The 22369-nt window shown below is 36.8% G+C and overlaps 1 protein-coding gene across 3 annotated transcripts in view; it reads left to right on the top strand.

The window, feature by feature from the left end:
- CAMSAP2 (calmodulin regulated spectrin associated protein family member 2) overlaps nucleotides 1-22369 on the top strand; it is a 109160-nt gene that overhangs the window by 55003 nt on the left and 31788 nt on the right. For all 3 annotated transcript variants that reach the window (XR_004680227.1, XM_035010368.1, XM_035010369.1), the window contains exons 3-4: nucleotides 5737-5898; nucleotides 17549-17632. Coding sequence is in view for 2 of the 3 variants with exons in the window: in XM_035010368.1 (XP_034866259.1) it covers nucleotides 5737-5898; nucleotides 17549-17632 (246 nt within the window). In the remaining variant the exon portion in view is untranslated. The remainder of the gene's footprint in view (nucleotides 1-5736; nucleotides 5899-17548; nucleotides 17633-22369) is intronic.

The raw sequence follows: 22369 nt of genomic DNA, 5'->3' as shown, positions 1-22369 counted from the left end.
TGTTTCGCACAGCAGCTGCATCATTTTACATTTTCACTAGCAGGGTATAAGGGTTCTGATTTCTCCACATTCTTGCCAACAGTTGTTATTATGTGACTTTTTAATTATAGCCTTCCTAATGGGTGTGTAGTGGTATTTCAGTAGGTTTAGTGCTATTTTACTTTTATCTCCATGTAAACTAAAGATAAACATACAGTAAACCTGTTTTAAAAATAATATGCAAGGTATAATTTTCTGAATTGGAATTAACTTTGATGAACCACAGTCTGATATGTATATGCTGTGCATATCATTTTAGCAGAATAATTCAAATACTTCATGTTCTTGAGTGATTTGTTAAGTCTTGGCTCCCTCCTATATCCCTCTAGGACTGCTTGGACATGGTAGGTGCTGGAACTGCTATACCATAGTAGGCCAACCAAGACCTGGATTCTTAGGAATTTTTTTTTTTAAGTTCTGTGTCTAAATCTGATACAAGAATAATAAGAGGCATGCAATACTAGAAAGTCTATCTTACTAATTTATGAGGCTTAATTAAACACTCTTCTTTATGTCATAGCTTTAACTTTCATTTCTAATACATAAATGTAACTTATTTTATCTAGACTCTACTGATTGGAGGTAACAAAAATATAACTTTTGTAACAAAGATACAGAACCTGCGATTGGCCTTTGTAATGATACTTTAAGCTCTGTTAAGTAAATTCATTGGGATTCTGTATCCTTTCCTTGTCCATTGGAACTGCTTTTATTCCGTAAGCAGTCTTTATACTGCTGCCCTGAGACGGCCCGTTCTACTCTGCCACCTGGTGGTGGCAGCTGTTACTTCTGCCTCTGCAGCCTCGCCTCCTACGCAATATGCACACTGCGTGGGGAGCATCCGGATGAGTCTGCAGTGTTGGTGTCAGACTTCTAGGTTTGAATCCCTACATCACTACCTCCTTGCTGAGTAACTTTGAACAGGTTACACAGTTTTCTCATCTGTAAAATAAATGTAATAATAGTTCCTCTCACAGGGTTGCTGTATTAAATGAGTTTAATACAAATGCTGAAAACATTATATGGCACATAGTACCCTGTGTTAGCTGTCATCGTTATTATTCTGATCTTAATGTTTTAGGTAAGAAATTACATATGTATATTTTATTTAGAGATATAAATTACTCTACTGATTGTAGCCTAGAGTTTATTTTTTTTTTACTATTGATCTTTTCTAGATACATTTATGTATATTCTCTTCTATTTGCAGCTTTATCTGCAGCTATATTTACATTATGTACTAAGTTTTTTATTTGCAGCTTTTCCCTTTCTTTCTGTTTTACATAATTTTTAATTTACCTCTATATCACATATTATAAAGTTAAAGGGTAAAAAAAAATACTAAAATTTGAAAGCTTTTAGTTTACTTATTTAGTTTTAAAGTTTTTAGTTTAAAAGTGGCTGAATATCATATAGAAATAACTGTAAGGACAAGAGTGAAATTCTTAAAAATTTGTTTTTGAATTTGTAGAAGTAATTAGTGAAGTGAGAAAATGTTTTTGTTTTGAAAATGTATTACTAATTAGTTATACTTAGTGTTTAGTATCCTAATTTTTGAAGTAAATGATAGATTTTATATGCATTTTTTTATATACTATAACAAGGTAGTTTCCAAGTAAGTTTTTTTTGCAGCTTTTCCCTTCCTGTTTTATATGTTATATGTGTATATCCATACATGTATGGATGTACATATAGGTATCCATATATGGGGATGTGTGTATATATATCTTGAACATTATTATGTGCAGTTTTGTTTTTTCCCTCCATATTGTATTGTGCATATATTCTATTGTTAAATAGTTTAAGATAACATAAATTACTCATTATGGTTGTAACATTGTTTCCTTCCTTTTGGATATATGTAATATAATGGCCACTTTCATTCACATAGTTATTTTTTCCTCTCAAGTTATATCTGTAGAATAAATTGCTGAGAGAAAGAATCTTAATAAAGAGTACACAAATGGTTTTATGGCTCTTGAAATGTTTTCTCACCTTTTTGTTCAAAAGAGTTATGCTAAAATTTTTAATTCTCTTAAATACTAATTTCTAAGAGCTTTTGTGCTAGGAACTAAGGTAAAAAAAGACAGGATCTCTGTTCTCTAGGGCTAGAGTTTAATAGGACACATACAGATAAATGACTTGAGTGAAAGGAAATGCTAGAATTGATACAGTGTGCCACTTCAAGTCTGAAGGAATAACTGGCTATCTGGGCAATAGCAGTCTGGAAAAGACTTCTCGGATAAGGTAGAATATGAAAATATGATCTGAATTTGAAACAATTATGGATGTTTATTTTCTTTCTTGCATATGATGTTCATTTATCATTTCCAAAACATATTTCTTGCCTAACTAAATGACTTAATTTCTGCCAACTGCATGATACAGTAGAAAAAGCACATTAGGTTTGGACAAACTATTTAATTGTCTGAACTTCAGCTTCCTCACATATGAAATGTAAATGATACTTCCTTTAGAGAGTTGTGAGGGTTATAGAAAGTGTATATTATCTCCAGCCTTATTTCAGAAAAGATTTGAGGGCGCCTGGTGACTCAGTCGGTTAAGCGTCTGCCTTCGGCTGAGGTCATGATCCTAGGGTCCTGGGATTGAGTCCCACATCTTCTCCCTCTGCCTCTGCCTCTGCCTCTCTCTCTCATGAATAAATAAATAAAATCTTAAAAAAAAAAAAAAGAAAAGATTTGAAATGAAAAAACTAATATATTAATGAAGTACTTAGCATGGTATCTGGCACATAAGTTAGACTTATTAAGTAGGAGTTACCATTGGTTTTATGATTGCCATTATTAAGATAAAGTATCTGCCTTTCTATAAATAGTGCTAACCTTTTGATAGGCTAGTCTGTCATCTCCTAGTCAAAACCCTCTTTCTTAAGCTCCAGTGTAAAGTTAGCTCTTCATTCCTTACGTTGACCCACAGACTAGCTTCTTTCCTTCTTTCTTTTTTATTTTAATTTTTAATTTTAATTTAATTTTTTTTTGAGAGAGAGAGAGCATACGAACGGGAAGGGGCAGAGGGAGAAGGAGAGAGGGAATCTTTTTTTTTTTTTTTTAAGATTTTATTTATTTATTTGAGAGAGAGAGAGAGAGAGAAAGCATGAGAGGGGAGAGGGTCAGAAGGAGAAGCAGACTTCCCACTGAGCCAGGAGCCTGATGTGAGACTCGATCCTGGGACTCCAGGATCATGACCTGAGCTCAAGGCAGTCGCTTAACCAACTGAGCCACCCAGGCACCCGAGAGAGAGAATCTTAAGCACGCTCCAGTCTCATGACCCTGAGATCATGATCTGAGCCAAAATGAAGAGTCGGACGCTTAACCAACTGAGCTACCCAGACACCCTGCTTCTTTCCTTCTTTCCAGCTTTTGCTAGTTGCCAGGTACCATGTTAGGTGTAGGAAGTATGAAGATAACTAAGATCATGTCCTTGCCCTCAAGAGTCTTACGTCCTCACTAGGGAAATAGTATTGTGTACAGGTGACTACTATAGTGAGATAAGTTAGTGATTCTCAGCCTGGCTTCTGGGGAGCTTTTTAAAAATACCAGTGTCCAGGGCGCCTGGGTGGCTCAGTCGGTTAAGCGTCTGCCTTCGGCTCAGGTCATGATCCCAGGGTCCTGGGATCGAGTCCCGCATCGGGCTCCCTGCTCAGCCAGGAGTCTCTTCTCCCTCTCCCACTCCCCCTGCTTGTGTTCCTGCTCTCGCTATCTCTCTCTCTGTCAAATAAATAAATAAAATCTTAAAAAAAAAAAACAAAACCAGTGTCCATGCCCTTCTTCACATAAGTCAGAATTTAATGCAAGTACAAACACTATTTTGTAGGAACCTATACTCATTCTGTAGGAAAAACGGGTCATTTTGATCAGGAAATGATTGGAAAAAACCTTTAGAATGAAGGTGACAATCAGACCAATGTCAGGACTTCAGTCTATATTGTAAGGAAGATGACAAAAGCAAGGGCATGGAAACCTGAAAATTGGTGACAGATTTGGGAAACAGCAGTCTTCTGTGGCTATTTTGAAAGGAGTGTGGATTGGGGGAAAGAAATGTTAAGTTATAAGTCTAGACTGATAGGGACCAACTGTTAAAGAACTTTATCTCTGTTAAGGAGTTTAGACTTTTATAAAGTAAATGAGGTAAACTTCATGAGAGAATGATATGATGAAATCTGATTTGGAAAAATGACGAGCCCTAGTTTATACTGTCTTCAAAAACAAATTCTAGATAGATTGAAAGTAATAGAAAAAAAAGAGGACAATATTTCCATATTCTTGGGGTGGGGGGAAGCCTTTTGTAAACATGAGGTAAATTCTGAAGCCATAAAGGAGAACATTAAGATTGAGAGATTTTACCAGGAATATGTTTAGCACTTCCCTATAGCTCACTATACTCTAAACAAAGTTGAAAATCCAAAGGCAAACTAGGAAAATGTATTTGCTATCAGAATGACACAGAGCTAATGTTCCTAATATATAAAGAGCTCTAACAAATCAAGAAATTAAGATGAACATGCCAAAGAGAAAAACAGGCAAAAGATATGAGGAGGCAGTTTTCCAAGGAAAAAATACAAATTCTTTGTTTAACATTTAAAAAGATGCTCATCCTTGTTTAGAGAAATGCAAAGTCAAACAAGAGTGGGTATTTTGGTAACCTTTCAGACTGATACATATGATAAAAAGTGAACGATATCAAATGCTGGCAAAAAATGTGGGGAAACAGGCACAGTGATAACATTCTTGACAGGAGATAAAGGTTGCCACAAACTTTCTAGGAAGCAGATTAATGGGTATTTATGAAGACTTAAAATGTGGCTGCTCTTGGGCCCAATAGCCCCACAGTAGAGAATTATCTCTAGAGAAATATAATATTGTAGTATTGTTTGTAATGCCAGAGAATAGGAAACAATGTGAATGTTTACCTATTTGATGTGCATTAAATGTTTTTGTAAGAATACATACCAAACTGTACCCATTGCTAGGGGAGGAGGACTAGGAGAGAGGTAATTTCTACTTTATTATGTACCTTGTAATGTTTGGAACTTTTAGGGATCACCATATAACAACACTTTTGTATTTAAAAACAAGCAACCATATATAACACCAACCAAACAAAAAAGGCAAAGGAAAGATGGGAAGTCCTGTGCTGCTGGGTGAATAGGATGAGGAAGAAGCTGGAACCAGGAGAATCAGAGAGTTCTTTGTCTCCTTCAAGTGTGAGAAATGTTGATGGTCTGCACTGGAACTATGGCAATCAGTAGATTTGAGAGACATTTTAGAAGTAGAATCTATAGAATTCTACGGATGTGAAGCCCGAGGCAAGAGCATAGTCAAAGATTGGAAATTGACTAGTACCATTAATAATCAGCGCACCAGACATAGCATTTTGAAGTTTGTAAATTATATTGCTGAGTAAATGATTGCAACATTATTAAAAATAGGAAAAACAGGAAAAGGAACATTTTCTGAGTAGAAGATATGAGTGTCTTAAAAATCCTCAGTAATTATTTCAATGATAAATTAGTTTGGTTCAGTTAGCTCATCTCATTTGTACTTTCTTAAGGCTTGTCTTCTGTAGTCTTTAGTTCTGTTACTGTTGGTTAGGAATTACTATTAATATTTTAAAATACATAAACAGCAGTTTCTAAGTGTAATTTTTAAACTCTGTGTTTTTGTTTTATATTTGCAGAGTGCTCATTTGGCCATGGTAGATACCCTAATGATGGCTTATACCGTAGAAATGGTCAGTATAGAGAAAGTAATTGCGTGTGCTCAACAGTATTCAGCTTTTTTTCAAGCCACGGATCTGCCCTATGATATTGAGGATGCTGTCATGTACTGGATTAATAAGGTAGGAATATACTCACTTGAGTGCAAATGAGTCTCATAACCAGAAAAAGTGAAATCCTCAATTATGCATTGCCACTCTGCTACAGATTGCAGGTTTTTTCTGCCCAAAATTCTTATGTTGAAATCTTAACCCCCGGTGTGATGATATTAGGAAGTGAGGCCTGTGGGAGGTGATTAGGTTATAATGGGATTAAGGCCCCCTGTATAAAAGAGGCCCTGCGAGCTCCCTTGCTCCTTCTACCATGTGATGTCACAGCAAGGAGATGGCCAAGAAGCAGGTCCTCACCAGACACCAAATCTGCTGGTCCCTTGATTTTGGACTGCCCTGCATCCAGAACTTTGAGGAACTAGAGGGTATTATGCTAAGCGAAATAAGTCAGTCCGAGAAAGACAAATATATGATTTCACTCATATGTTGGATTTAAGAAACAAAATAGATGAACACAGGAGAAGGGAAGGAAAAATAAGATAAAAACAGAAGGAGGCAAACCATAAGAGACTCTTGACTATGGGAAACCAACTGAGGGTTGCTGGAGGGGAGGTGAGTGGGAGGATGGGGTAACTGGGTGAGGGACATTAAGGAGGGCACTTGATATAATGAGCACTGGGTGTTATGTGCAATGGATGAATCACTAAATTCTATCCCTGAAACTAATAATACGCTATATGTTAACTAAATTGAATTTAAATAAAAAATAAAAAAAAAAGAAAGAAATTTCTGTTGTTTAAAAGCCACCTATTCTATGGTTTTTCCGTTACAGCAGCCTGAACAGACTAAGGCACACTCCATTACTGTTTTTGTTTTAAATCAAAATGAAAGCTAAAGTTGTTTAAGTTACTTAAAATTTCCCATTACCTTTTGAGTAAAAAAAAAAATTCCATTAAAATAGATTTCTATATATTCTGCAATATCTATAATTGCATTTAATAATGATTTAGTTCATATCAGGTAATTATAAAATTCCTAGCACTCAGAGTAGGGTATTATACACTGTGAGTGTTGAGTAAATATTTTTTGAATACAAGAATGAAATAATTTTGTCCTATTTCCTATTACGTGATTCTTAGGTTTGCTTGACTAAGTTGCATAAGATTGTAGATTCCTTTTGGAAATTTTTATGGAACTGTGATTAGTTATTTGTGCTCTGAAGGTGCTTAAATTGTCAATTTCTCACTCCCTTTGCCAGATTGAGTAGTTAATTCCTCTTGATTTGCATTCATTTGCAACTATTACTCCAGAGAAAGTGAAACCTTATCCATGAGCAAGACCTGAGCAGATTAACAAGGTTATATCTTGAGGTATCCTTTCTTGAATGCTTGCATAACAAGAAGCTATAAATGTAAAAACTTCATTTATCATCATTATCAGTATCAATGTAGAAGGCCCGTTTAATACTCTGCCCCTGGAGTTCCTTTATTTCTTCATCTTTAGCGATCTTTTTCTGCACTCCTCCTTAGCTATGGAGAATTATGGTCACATCCTAGACCTATTCATCATCAGGTTATAACCTTAATATCCTATTTGCAAGCGTCTCATTCTTAAATAATTCCTTCACTTACTCTAATACCCCCTGCTATTAACAGTGTTCAGCTTCATCATGAGTTCCAAACCATTGAGCCCGTTAATTCTTACAGGCTTTTTCCTTTTTGAACTAGATTCTTGCAAGTCCTGTCAGTTTTTCTGCCTCCTTTTCCCTCCCTGTGATTTATCTGATAAAACCCTGGTTGAGCTCAGTTATCGACCTTCTGTCTAGGGTGCAGATATGGAGATAAATATTGGAAATATTATGGAGATAAATGTTGCTGGAGAAATTTACACAAGGAAGCCAGTTTCACTTTAAATTTATAAGTACAAACTTCAAATGGACACTCAGTGCTTACTGCCAGGCTAAGAAGTGTGTCCCTAAGAAGTTCACTTCCCCACATTTCAAGGCGATTTCATCCTTTCTTCTCTGGTCCTCACACTTTCTATAATACATCCCCTGTTACTGTCAGTTGAGGACCTTGCCTCATCCTTTTTTGAGACCAGAGATGGGGAGCCATCAGGTGGGAATTTTCCCTTCTTGCCACCAAATCTGTAAACTTTTCTGCATCAGTACTCCTTCTTTCTTTTCTGCTGTTGAAGTAGAGAATCTGCCCCTCCCACATTCTGTCAAAGGGCAGTTTCTCTTTACTTATTGCTCTAGAGCTCTTTCTTCTTTTGTCCTGGTCATTGATCCTCTGCTTTGGTTCTTGTCAAGCTTTCATGTGCGTATGAGTCACCTGGGAACTTGTTAAAATGCAGGATCTGACTTGATGGGTCTGGGGTCTGGGTGGAGAGTCTGCATTTCTAAGAACAGGTGATGCTAATGCTACTGGTGTGTGGACCACACTGTTATTCCCTCACTCTCCTGCATCATCCAGTTCTCCCTTCCTATTGGGTCATTCTCCCAAGAATATAGACTTACTGTAGTGTTTCCCATCCTGATAAACAAAACTTCCCAATCCAGATACAACCCCATTCCTCCATACACAGAACCTCTCCAGAGAGTTGTTTACTCATTCACTCGCCTTCTCTGCTCTCTCTCCCATCCCCATTCCTATCCTCCTGAGATTGCTCCTGAGTTGGTTTGGAAGATGGCTTCCATTTGACAAATCCAGTAATACTTCTCTGTACTCATCTTAAATTCAGTCTTCTAAATCATGTGTGACCCTTCTAAAGTTTCAGTGGAGAACCCAAGGTGTTGGCAGGACTGGAGTGCCACACCGTGTCCTCTGCAGCAGGCCGCTTCTTCAGCCTGCCAGCACTTGTCCCCTCTCTGTGCTCCTTGGGGTCTTCCTCCACCTGCACAGTTCAGGGCTCAGCCAGGGATTTGAGGGCAGCTTCTACATGGAGCTGGGCTCTCCCTCGTAGTGATTCCTTCTTTCCCAGGATACTCTTCCTCAAAGTCTAGCCGTTCTCACAGTCTCCGATTTCTCCCTCAGTTCCTCATTCCAACGAGACTAGTTTTCTGCTTGAGTTCTAGCCACTGTGCATTGTGTGGACTGAGGAGAAAGCCATAGAAACATAGATTTCACTCAACATGTTCCTTTCTTTCAAAGGTCATGTCCTTTCCCATTTCTGCCTGCTTTTGGTCGTTCTCCAGTACTTTCAACAGTTGCTTTTTATATTTTGTCCGGTTTATAATTGCGGTTCTGGGAAGCTTAGTGTAATATATGCTATTCCACTATTACCAGAACCGGAACTCTGTTAGAGTGTCTTCTTACAATGTAACTTGAATCATGTCATTCCTTTGTTAAAACCCATAGGGGCTTCAGTTTTCATTGAAAATGCAGAATGTGCCATGGCCTACAGAGTACCATCTAATCTGACCCTGTGTACTTCTCCATCCTCGGCTCATGGCCACTGCTCTCCTTTCTCACCACTCTCACTTCATTCCAGCTGTATGCCTCATCCCTGGGTCTCTGATCATGTCTCCTGTTCCTGGGCAGCTCATTTCCCAAGGTTTTGTGTGGCTTCCATTCATCATTTCTCAGTTTAGATTGCACTTTTCCCTCACAACCTTATCTGAAGTAGGCATCTGTCATGTCTTATTTTCTGCTGTAACACTCCATTTCTTTACATCATAGCACTTTTGAGAGTTTGTAATTACTTTGCTAAATCGCTTAAACAAACTAGAATAATCTATGTGAGGACAGGTACAGTGCCCATCTTTTTTTAGTCTTGGTGCCTAGACTAGTGCAGTGCTTGGCAGAGAGATGATATTTAATAAATCAAAGAGGTAGATAAAGTTACAGAATTAAGCTAGGCATGTTAGAACTTTGGGATTCTCTAGAAGGATAAAGAATTCACTTAACTGGGAATGTTTACCACCTTTATGCAGCCATATCCACCCTATTCAGTTTTTAGATAAAGGCTGAAACCCTTTGATTCAACCTGAACCTCCTAGTGTATTTTTTTCTTGCTGCAGTCTACCAATTCCAGTTCATTACTTATTCTCTCATCATGACTTCACTCTGTACTCTCAGATTTAGTATGTATTTGCTCCTTTTGGCTCTTATTTTGGTTCACCCTAAGTTGCCATTTTTTCTGGATAATACACCCATAGGTATAAAAAACTTATCATAGAAAAATGGGAATAACATGGCTAACTTCAGCATTATTGGCTGAAAATGAATTGGAACTTAAAAACAAGCAAAACCACAGAAGACAAGATTGTACTAAATGACTAAATCCATGCAGGGGTACACAGAAGTTATGAACACATGAACCTTACATTATTTGGCCCTACCTCTCTTTCCAGTTTTATCTTAAAACCCCTCTTTTGGGTTCAACATGTTTCAGCCATACTGTTTTTTCAGTTCCTCAAACATACCAAATTTTCTCCAACCACAGGGCCTTTGCTTGTATTGTTTATTCTTTGTCTGGAATGCTGTATTTTCTATTTTTATCATGGCCAGCTTTTCATCTTTAGGTCTCAGCTTAAGTTACCTCTCTGATATATCCAGCCTTTCTAAGATAGATGCCCCCTGCCCCATTCTTTTCTTCTCACATCTTTATTTACAGCTCTTCTAATGAATTGCTTTTTTTTTTTTTGGTCTCTTGCCCCTTTTTTTGGTTCTATGAGTATAGGGATCATTCTGGATTTATATATCATTGTATCCCTAGCCTCCTAATACAATGTCTGGCATGTAACTAGCATTCAGTAAGTAGCTGTTTGAATGTGTGAATAAATAAATGAATGAATAGTGGTTTAAAATGTTAATATGTGACCAGTCTACTTTTTGAACAGAATTAGATAAAAACTTTTAAAAAAATCATGAAGATATTTCCAAATTGATAGATCAATTACAACTATATGATAATGAATTAGAAAGTATTTTTTTAATTAAAAAAATTTTTTAAAGATTTTATTTACTTATTTGTCAGAGAAAGAGAGCACAAGCAGGGGGAGAGGCAGGCAGAGAAAGAAGCAGACTTCCCTGCTGAGCAAGGAGCCTAATGCGGGGCTTGATCCCAGGACCCTGGAATCATGAGCTGAGTCGAAGGCAGACGCTTAACTGACTGAGCCACCTGGGTGTCCCTGAAAGTATTTCTTTTTTAACTTAAAAAAAAAACAAAACACACACACAAACCCCCCAAAACAACAAAAAAAGATAAATATTCCCGGTCAGAAAACTGGTTTTAGTCCTATCACCCCACTCTGCCTAACCTTCCCCACCACACAATTGGTAAATTGACCAAAATGCTTCAAGATGAATGTAAGTTATAAAACTGCCTTATAATACGTATATTACCAAGACAGAAAATATTAGTGATTTTGGCAACATGTCAGATTAAGACTACAACTCTCCTGTTAGATTAAGACTACAACTCTCCTGGTTATAAACACCTCAAATTGTTTGATAAAATGTAATTAGAAGAGTTTATATTATATAGCTGTGCTTTAAAGAAAGAAAAGGAAGTTCTCAGGTGCCCGAAACAAAGTGGGGACTGAAAGTGTTGGTGGCCTTCTCCAGTGGTCTACCAAGCCTAGACTGGAATCATTCATTCATTCATTCATTTATTTATTTATTGTATTGTATTGTATTTTTTTAGGTTTTATTTATTTGAGAGAGAGCAAGAGATAGAGTGAGAGAAAGAGCACGAACCGGGGAGGGAGGGAGGGACAGAGAGAGAGGGAGAAGCGGGCTCCCCACTGAGCAGGGAGCCTGATGCGGAGCTCCATCCCAGAACCCTGATATCAGGACCTGAGCCAAAGGCAGACGCTTAACTAACTGAGCCACCCAGGTGCCCCTAGACTGGAGTTTTAAAATCACTTGGACACAAGAATAAGGTCTTAGTTTTGCCTGCTGTGGGACATTGGAACTACAATCTGTTTAGACGCACAGAGTTAAGACACATGAAAAGCTGTACTACCCTCAGTAAAAGGGAGAGCATGCTTTTAAGTGCCAGAAGACCCAACTACAAGTAGCTTAAAGGATTTATTATCTCATATAGCAGCATATCTGGAGGTAGGGCATATCCAGGGTTAGTTAATTTAGGGGCTCAGCAGTGTCAACAAGAATGCAGGGGCTTTCCATCTTTTGTTATTCTTAACTGTATATGATATTTCCACTCATGGTTGTATAATGGCAGCAGTGTATAATGATTCCAGGGATCATATGTAGTCAGAATAATGTCTAGCAAAGGTGAGAGGGTCTTCTGGACTCTTCTATTTACAAGGAAGACTTTCCCTCAGCCGGTCCTCCCACCAGGCTGTCCATTGACTAAGATTGGTTCTCATGCCTATACCTAAACCATCTTCTAGGAAGAAGAACGAGGCTATCATGATTGTCTTAGGCTGATTGTGAGTCTCTGTCTAGGTCTGGGAAAGAGGCTTCCTTGAATGACCATGTAGGAACATGAGCACCCAACTGATGAGCAAGGAAAAAAAGGGAGAAAGCAACACATTACCAGAATATTAGTACCAGGCCAGTGATATCTTTCTGGCACCTGTCAGAGTCGAAGCAAATTTAAAAATACTCTGGAAGTTCACTTCCACACCCAAAGCCACAAGTCCTTCAGGCAGTGGGGGAGGGAGTATCTTCGCTTCAGATGCGAAAGTACTGACAATCAAAAATTATGAAACACATGAAGAAGTGATCTAGCACATATGAGAGTTAGTAAAGATAACAAATGACGGTTACACTGCAAGAACTTCAGAGAGTGGAACAGTCTGAAAAAGACTGTAAAAATAAATGTTTAAATGACCGAAAATAAAACATGGAATAACAACTATAGGAAAGAATAAGGCACCATGGGAGGGAGGTGGGTGGGGGATAGGCTAGATAGGTGATGGGTATGAAAGAGGGCACCTGTTGTGGTGAGCACTGGGTGTTGTATATAAGTGATGAATCACTGAATTCTACTCCTGAAACCAATATTGCATTTATGTTCACTAAAATGAAAAAAAAAAAAAAAAAGCACCATGGAGGGCATAATGGAAAAAGAACCAAATATAACTTTAGAAATGAAAAATTTTAGTCATTGAAAATCAGAAGTTTAAAATAGAAGATTTGACATAGTTCAAGAGGGAGTTAGGTAACTGAGAGGAAATTACCCAGAATGAAGCCCAGAGAGGTGAGATGGAATATATGAAATCAAGATTCATAGATAGGTCTATAGGCCTAATTGGAATTCCAAAAAGAGATTATCAGAGTGAAGTGGGGGATAGAGAATATATTTGAAGAGATAACAAAATTTTCTTTTTTTTAATTTTTAGATTTTATTTGTTAGAGAGCACGAGCAGGGGGAGGGGCAGAGGGAGAGGGAGAAGCAGACTCCCCACTGAGCAGTTGCAGGCTCCATCCCGAGATCCTGAGGTCATGACCTGAGCAAAAGGCAGGTGCTTAACTAACTGAGCCACCCAGGCGCCCCAAGATATAAAATTTTCTACAACAAAGAAACTTTCAAATTCAGGAAACACAGTGAGTTCCAACCAGGATAAATTAAAATAAATCCACACTGACACATGTATAGTAATAAATCTGCAGAACTCCAAAAATAAAAGTCTCTTAAAAGAATGGCAGTTAGAGGGGCACCTGGGTGGCTCAGTCGTTACGCATCTGCCTTCGGCTCAGGTCATGATCCCGGAGCCCCGCATCGGGCTCCCTGCTCCGTGGGGAGCCTGCTTCTCCCTCTCCCACTCCCTCTGCTTGTGTTCCCTCTCTCGCTGTGTCTCTCTCTGTCAAATAAATAAAAAAAAAAAAAAAAAAAAAAAAGAATGGCAGTTAGACTATAGTAGACTTTTTAACAGTAATGTATGCAACCAGAAGACAATGCAGCAAAATCTACAAAGTGTTGAAGAAAAATAGCAATGAACCTAGGATTCTAGACCTTTTATTCAAGATTAAAGGTGAAATCAGGATTTGTTCAAAGAAAGACAGTTCATCACTTCCCTTGCAGAAAGAACTACTAAAAAGGTGGTACTTCAGTAAGAAGGAAATTGAACCTAGGAGAAAGAGGTGGGATGTAGGAAGCAATGATAAAAAGCAAAATCAGTGTACATATGAGTAAATGTAAATAAGTATTACAGAAAATCCTACTAATTTTGAGACCCATAAGAAGGAAGAACTATAATTCTAGGTGAAATAACATGGAGATGAGACGAGGTGATTTGATTTAAAGCCTTTGTAAGGTTTTTGTATTGCTCAGGAGGAAGGTAAAATATTGACTAACTTTAGACTTATATTAAAGCAAGGACACACATTACAATTTTGTGTTTTAAATTATCTTTATTCTTACTCTTTTTTTGAGTAATCTCTGCACCCAGCCTCGGGCTGGAACTTAGAACCCCGAGATCAAGAATCGTGTGCTCTACTGACTGAGCCTGCCAGGCACCCTACTATTTTATATTTTATAATGAAAAAAAAAATTAAAAGCTAGTGAGTATTTTTAAATTAATGGATATTTTAAATTTAATATATCATTTTAGCAAATTTATTTTTAATTCATATGGCTAAAGCCAACTATTTGTTATATTGTTCTCTAGTTTACTAGTCCCCAACACTGGTTCAGGGAGTGAACTACCTCAAAGTCATCATGAGCTCTGTGATACATTCCTTTAACTTCTATCCTTGAGTTGCACAAAAAATATCATGATTCAGCTTCAGTGGTAGAACTTTGTAGCCAGCATTTGGGAACCGGTTTGAGAGTCACTAAGCTAATTATTTCATTTCTCTGTCTTGGGTACCTAAGTAGGTTAATAGCATGGCATGTCTTGTCATGTCTATAATATGTCTTAAAGTTTTCTTTTATTCTCCCTATTATGAAAGTTTATGAATTATCAGTGTGTCAGATTTTCTTATAATCATGATTTTGATATTTAGGATGATTTATACCATTACAACAGCTTAAAGTATTTTATTAGGGTTTGTTGAAGCCCTTTACAGACATTCAGCTATCTGGTATTGCTTTGGGGATATATTGTTTATAAGCAGTGGCTGTAGTTTCTATCTATGGTGTATGTGCTCTGTATCCACTTTACTTGGTACGTTTTACACATTATTTCTTTTATGCTCTGTATTGTCTCAGCTACTTATTTAATTATTTATTATTATTTCAGTATTAACCAGTTTCTGTGGGTTACAAAACCAGGCACTGCTTAACTACATCCTCTGGCTCAGAGTCTGTGACAAGGCTGCAGGCAAGGCGTTGGCCAGGCCTGCAGTATTATCTGAAAGTGTGGCTACGGAAGGATCTAGTTCCCAGTTCATGTGGTTGTTGGCAGGGCTCAGTGCAGGCAGTTGGACTGAAGGCCTCAGTTTCTTACTGTCTCTGCTCCATAGGGTAGCTCACAGCATGGCAGCTTGCTTCATCAAAGCCAATAAGAGAGTCGGCTAGCAAGATGGAATTTAGAATGTTATGTAACATGATCACTGACATGATAGCCTATCACCTTAGTTGTATTCTGTTGGTTAGAAGCAAATTAGGTCTTGCCCACACTCAGGGGGATCACTGGGGACCATTTTAGAGCTGTAATACCTCAAATCGCTTTATGAGGTAGCTTTTGTTCAGACTAGCATCTGAGGCTGAGAGGCATCAAGAAATTATTAAGGTCATAGCTTGTAAGTGCAGGTTTTGATTCAGACCCAGGTCTTTTCTAATGCTGCTTTCTCGTAGAGTATTTTATACAACCAAATTGACAATCTAAGAGATTAACTGGGAAATCTTAGAGTGCTGCAGATTCACATACCAAAATAAATCTGTTGATTAAATCCCTTATAACCCCTTAGAAATATCATGAATAGAGAAGACTCTTATTGATTATTGTTAGTTAAATTTATCATAAATTGGTTGCCTGGGTGGCTTGCCTTCGGCTCAGGTCATGATCCCAGGGTCTTGGGATTGAGCCCCTGCATCGCGCTCCCCACTCAGCAGGGAGCCTGCTTCTCGCTCTGCCTCTGCCTCTGTCTCTTATGAATAAATAAGTAAAATCTTTCTAAAAATTTATCATAAGTTAAAAGTCACCATTTGTTTTTAGCCACTGAACTAAATTTTAGGTAATAGAAGAGTTCAGAAAATTATGGGTTTAATTTAGAGTTATGGTAGTTGATAATGGCATTAATCAGAGTGCCATAATTAAACAAGCCGAACATTTATTTTTCATTACTAGAGTGACCTTAAAATCATTAGCTCAAAATCCAGAATTGTTTAAACTGTTCTTAAGAGAGATTTTATGTATTACGTAGACTGTTTCTTAACCTTTTTGGATTATGGATGTTTGAATAATCTAATAGGAGATAAATTAGACCTTCTCCCAAGAAAGTTCTAGGGAAAATTTTTTCATCTACTTTAGCTGTGGCCTTATGACCGCAGTAAAACCCTCTCATGATTCAGGGACATGTCTGTGAAATCACAGATTAAGAACTTGATTCAAAGTGTTTTCTATTATGTAGAATAATATTTAGCCATTAAAAAAGAAGGAAATCTTGCCCTTTGCAACAACATGGGTAGATCTAGAGAGTATAATGCTAAGTGAAATAAGTCCGAGAAAGACAAATACCATAAGATTTCACTCATATGTGGAATTTAAGAAACAGAATAAACAAAGGAAAAAAAGGACAGAAACCAAAAAACAGACTCTTAACTATAGAGAAAAAACAGATGATTATCAGAGGGGAGAAGGGTTGGGGGATGGTTGAAATAGGTGAAGGGGATGAAGAGTACACTTACCTTGGTGAGCACAGAGTCATACACAGAATTGTTGAATCACTGTATTGTACACCTGAATCTAATATAGCATTGTATGTTAGCTATACTGGAATTGAAATAATAGTAAAATAAAATAAATGCTTCATGCCATTAAAAAAAACCCTAAAGTGTTTTCTATTGATAATGAAAACATTACTTTTAAGGCAAATAATTTCCATTTACTAGTCCTAAAAGAAGTAATAAAATTTTTATTAAAAAAAAGTTTGTTGGGGTGCCTGGGTGGCTCAGTTGGTTAAGCATTTGCCTTCAGCTCACGTCACGATCTCAGGATCCTGGGATCAAGCCCCACATTGGGCTCCCTGCTCAGTGGGGATCTTGCTTCTCCCTCTCCCTGTGCTGCTCACCCTACTTGTGCTCTCTTGCATTCTCTCTCTCTCTCTCAAATAAATAAGATCTTTAAAAAAAAAAGTTCATTGGGGCGCCTGGGTGGCTCAGTCGGTTAAGTGTCTGCCTTCAGAGCAGGTCATGATCTCAGGGTCCTGGGATCGAACCCTGAGTCGGACTTCCTGCTCAGCAGGGAGTCTGCTTCTCTCTCTCTCTCTCTCTCTCCCTCTGCCCCTCCCCACTGCTTATTCTCACTCTCTCTCGAATAAATAAAATCTTCAAAAAAAATAAAAATTAAAAAAGTTTGTTTCCTAAGCATTAAAATTGGAAATTATTGAGTACCTTTTTTCTCTAGAACTCTAACCAGCTCCTGACATATAGTAGGTATTCAACAAAATTTTAATAAATTAGTTTTAGAATATCAAATAAAACACCTGTAAAATACCTTTTTTCTGGTTGGGAAAATGAAATTTTCTCATTTGAGTGGTGCTGATATTTGATATCAGAGATCTGACCACAGACATTTTATGGTTCATGTTATTTTATTGTCATATTTGAGTATAAATTCAAATTAGTGTTTTTATATTTTAAGGTAAATGAACATTTGAAAGACATTATGGAACAAGAACAGAAATTGAAAGAACATCACACAGTTGAAGCTCCAGGAGGTCAAAAGGTATATATTTCAAAGAAAAAAAGGTGCCTTTATGAATAGACTGTGTATGTTCACATATATGTATTGTTTGGGAAATACATATATTAATTAATAGATATATTCATTAAATTATTTTTTGGTGGTGTTAACTGTGTCCTAGAAAGCATGTCATAAATGCCAAGTAAGTAGAAGTACAAAATGGAGGTTAATTGGATGAAGGTGTTTAGGAAAAACTGTTAATGATTAGAACTCAATTTCTGGAATACTTTTGGCAAAAACAATGGCTTTGCCTTTGGTAAAATATGTGAAACAACAAGAAAACATTCTCAGTGTATCAGCCTTACAATGACTTGTAGTAAGACCAGCCTTTAAAGTATATTCCAGGAATTGTAAGTTATACATGGTTATTCTATGAAGAAAGAAGAAAATACAGATTCATTCTTTAAAAATTCTTGTGGCTTTTAGATTTTTCTTCTTTGAAAATTTGTGTTTTTGTCATGTACTAAGACCAGAAGTACATTTCCTACTCTATAGTATATCACATTTTTTAAAATGTATCATAGTGAGAGCTCTTAAAACATGTTCTGTAGCATTTGAATTGAGGTGAAAGAAATTATAAGTATTCAGAGATCTTAATTTTCCAGTTGGATTATTTAAAGTTTCTTTATTATTACACAGTTTTTCTGTTCATTATGGTCTAATGCTCCTGGTCACTGATACCTCTATAAGAAGAGAAAGAGAAAAAAGGAAGGAAAGGGAAAGGGATTTTGTATATTATCAACTTCAGTAGAAAACTTCTGTGGGAGATCACCTTAAATTTTATCTAAATTTGTTATTTTGGGATCACAATGATTTCCCTCATTTAGCTTACTGACTAGCTGCTGAAAATACTGTCCATACTTGATCCCCTAAATTAGGTACATCAGAATGGGAATCTTTTTTTTTTCCGTCACCCCAGATCATATGTTCCATTTCCCTGACTTCCACCAGCCTCTGTCCCTGTCTCTTCCCTCCTTCGTCCCCCAGTCCTTCCTGTTAACTTCCCTCCTTTTCTCTTTTTCATCCGTAGGAGTTGAAACCTTTGCCCCCAGTTTTGCTCCTGGCTCTAATCAGGAATAAGCTAAGATGGTATCATCCTAAATTATAACACTGATGGCCTTTTTTCATAGAAATCTTGTTTATTAAATATAATGATTAAATTCTGTAGTATTGCATACACATCATGAACTAAATGGGGATTTTATTTGCTGACATAGGACCCAATAAACATAATTTTATGGAATAAAAAATGCCATTTATATTCCAAACAGTGTAAATGACCTTTAAGAAAAGCTGTATGGAATCTGGACACTACTTGTATTATACCTCTTTGATGTTTTAATAGCACTTAGTCTCATACAATTGCACAGATTAACCTCACAACCAATATTTGTTAAGTGAGTCATTGAGTAATTGAAGCAATGAATGTGATTCATTTTTAAATATTTTGATTAATACATATTTTTATTTTAGCAGAATACATATTTTTATTTTCAAATGAATTTTTTTTCCAATTGTTAGAGTCTTTGTGAAAATTTCACATAGACCATGTTAATTTTACATAGTCTTACTGCGAAGTGTAGGTGTCAGCATGATGAAGAACCACTCTGTGACAGTGTAAACTAGGAACAGAAATCTCTGTTACCTAACAGTGAGATTTTTGGCATTTGAACTGGTTGGTTTGGCTGGAAATCTAATCACTTCGTTCTTGATTTTTATTCCCGTAGAAGCAAAATTCTTGATCCTTTTCTCCTTTTAGGGATGAGAGGTAGAATGACTTGTTCTTTTTTATTGCTATATAATTGGCAAGAAGTTGCCACGCTCACCACCTACTCAGGCTTGCTGGCCTAGTGACCCAGATGCTAACCTTGTTGTCTCTGATTTATCCAGCTATAGACAGAGCCCATGGTTTGGATGATAACATTTCTTACCTTTTGTCCTTGCCCACCTATTCTCAACTTAGATGTCCAGTAAAATCTATTTTATGAAACTTCCTTTTATAACCATCTTCTTGGTAAAATATATGCATATGTTGAGGGATACTTGTACTGTATTTTTTTTTTTTACTTCAGACTTTAATTTAGTGAGCTAACATTTCCTCATTACCAAAAATATTGCATAATTGATAATTGTCCAGGGAATTTCTTTCTTTCTTTTTTTTTTTTTAGTCTGCAGGTTTATTCCTATTCATTTTTTTAAAAAAATTAACATACAAAGTATTATTTGTTTCAGGGGTACAGGTCTGATTCATCAGTCTTACAAAACACCCAGCGCTCACCACAACACATAGCCTCCCCAATGTCCATCACTCAGCCACCCCATCCTCCCACCCCCCTCCTCTCCAGCAACCCTCAGTTTGTTTCCTAAGGTTAAGAGTCTCTTATGGTTTGTCTCCCTCTCTGGTTTCGTCTTGTTTCATTTTTTCCTCTCTTCCTCTATGATCCTCTGCCTTGTTTCTTAAATTCCGCATATCAGTGAGATCATATGATTGTTGTCTTTCTCTGATTGACTTATTTCGCTTAGCATAATACCCTCTAGTTCCATCCACGTTGTTGCAAATGGCAAGATTTCAATTTTTGATGGCTGCATAATATTCCATTGTATATATATACCACATCTTTTTTATTTCATCTGTTGATAGGTATCTGGGCTCTTTCCATTCTTTGGCTATTGTGGACATTGCTGCTATAAACATTGGGGTGCAGGTGCCCCTTCAGATCACTACATTCTCTTTGGGGTAAATACCCAGTAGTGCAATTGCTGGGTCATAGGGTAGCTCTATTTTCAACGTTTTGAGGAACCTCCATACTGTTCCAGAGTGGCTGCACCAGCTTGCATTCCCACCAACAGTGTAAGAGGGTTCCCCTTTCTCCGAATCCTCGCCAACATCTGTCGATTCCTGACTTGTTAATTTTAGCCATTCTGACTGGTGTGAGGTGGTATCTCATTGTGGTTTTAATTTCTTTTTCCCTGATGCCAAGTGATTTTAAGCATTTTTTTCATGTGTTGTCTTTGGAGAAATGTCTGTTCATGTCTTCTGCCCATTTCTTGATTGGATTATTTGTATTTTGGGTGTTGAGTTTGATAAGTTCTTTATAGATTTTGGATACTAGCCCTCTATCTGATATGTCATTCTGTTGATGATGTATTTCTGATTGTTGAATTGGTTGGTGTCCTAAGAAAGGCATTTTAAGTAGTACCATGTCCTAGGAAAATGTTTTGTTTAAGCAGTTTACTAATGTTTTCTCAGGTTTCTTTTTCAAGTTGCTCTTTTTCCTTCTAATATTCCTTTTTATTCTAAAGTAGGATGCCCAGTTAAATGTGAATTTCAGATAACACCAAAAAATTTTTGGTGTAAGTTGCATGAGCATCTCATATTTTTGTTTGCTAAACCTGACAACCCTACTTGAAAGATCTCTAAAGTTTATAGCCAATGACATTGAGTCCAGCATTCATTCTTTTAAGGAGTTTGTACAAAGTGCTATGGTAAGATGAGTATGGACTTAAAGTCAGAATAGTTCTGCCACTAACTAGCTTCATGACCTTTACCAAGGCACTTGACCTCTCTGGGCCTCATTTTCTTTATCTGTAAAAATGTAAAAGTTGAATTAAATGGCTTCTAAATTCTATGACTAAAATGATTCTCAAATTTTCCTTTCTTAATATATTAGTAAAAGTAAGGGATTCAAAGCAAAAGGTTAGTGAAAAGATTAAGTAGTTTAGGGCGCCTGGGTGGCTCAGTTGGTTAAGCGACTGCCTTCGGCTCAGGTCATGATCCTGGAGTCCCTGGATCGAGTCCCACATCGGGCTCCCTGCTCGGCAGGGAGTCTGCTTCTCCCTCTGACCCACCCCCCCTCATGTGTTCTCTCTCATTCTCTCTCTCTCAAATAAATAAATAAAATCTTAAAAAAAAAAAAAAAAGATTAAGTAGTTTAAGTAGATTAAGTAGTTGGTTATTATGAACTTTCATATATATATAACTTGTAGATTTTTTATATATATTTATATATATTATTTATATATAATATATATATTTATATATATAACTTATATATATATATATATATATATATAACTTGCAGATTTATGATAACTGTGGGAGTGAAATATCTAAGAATGTATTCTAGAAGATGTGGGACTTGAATGGGGCCTTGGTAGGTTTTATGGTATTTGCAAAGTAGGGCACTAGGTCATAGGGAATAACATGAGTGGAGACATGAAGTTACAAGTAAAAGACATATTTGGGCATTAGTAAGTAGACCATTTGGATAGATTTTGAGATAGCTGCAAATTCATGGGTTTGTATTCTTAAATTTACAGTACTAACTATATAGAGAGTAAAGTCTTTCTCATAATATTAAAGACACATGTCTATTCAATGTAACATTTGCCTCTTTTAAAATAGAAGTACTGGTGAGATATTTTACAGAGGGTTGGGAATTGGTTGAAGGAATTACCTTTGGAGAAAGGATATTAACTGAGCTCTAATTGCTTTTCATTTAAAGGTATAGTCTCAAAATAGACTACACTTTTCCCAGTGAGACAGTAGGTGAATGCTTGTACATCTTTGCTTGATTACCTCAGCCCATGTGAATTTCCATTTTTACCAAAGTTCCTTAGCAATTAAAAACTACGACCAACTTTTTGTTTTAAATTCTATTTCTTCAAACAGTACCTGAGATACTATTTGAAAGATCCTTTTTTTTAATAACATCAGTT

The sequence above is a fragment of the Mirounga leonina genome, unplaced genomic scaffold (genome assembly GCF_011800145.1).
Source record: "Mirounga leonina isolate KUSES-001 unplaced genomic scaffold, KU_Mleo_1.0 Mir_154, whole genome shotgun sequence".
Taxonomy (NCBI): Eukaryota; Metazoa; Chordata; class Mammalia; order Carnivora; family Phocidae; genus Mirounga; species Mirounga leonina.
Note: the sequence above shows the minus strand (reverse complement) of the source record. Positions and strands in the feature narration are given on the sequence as shown.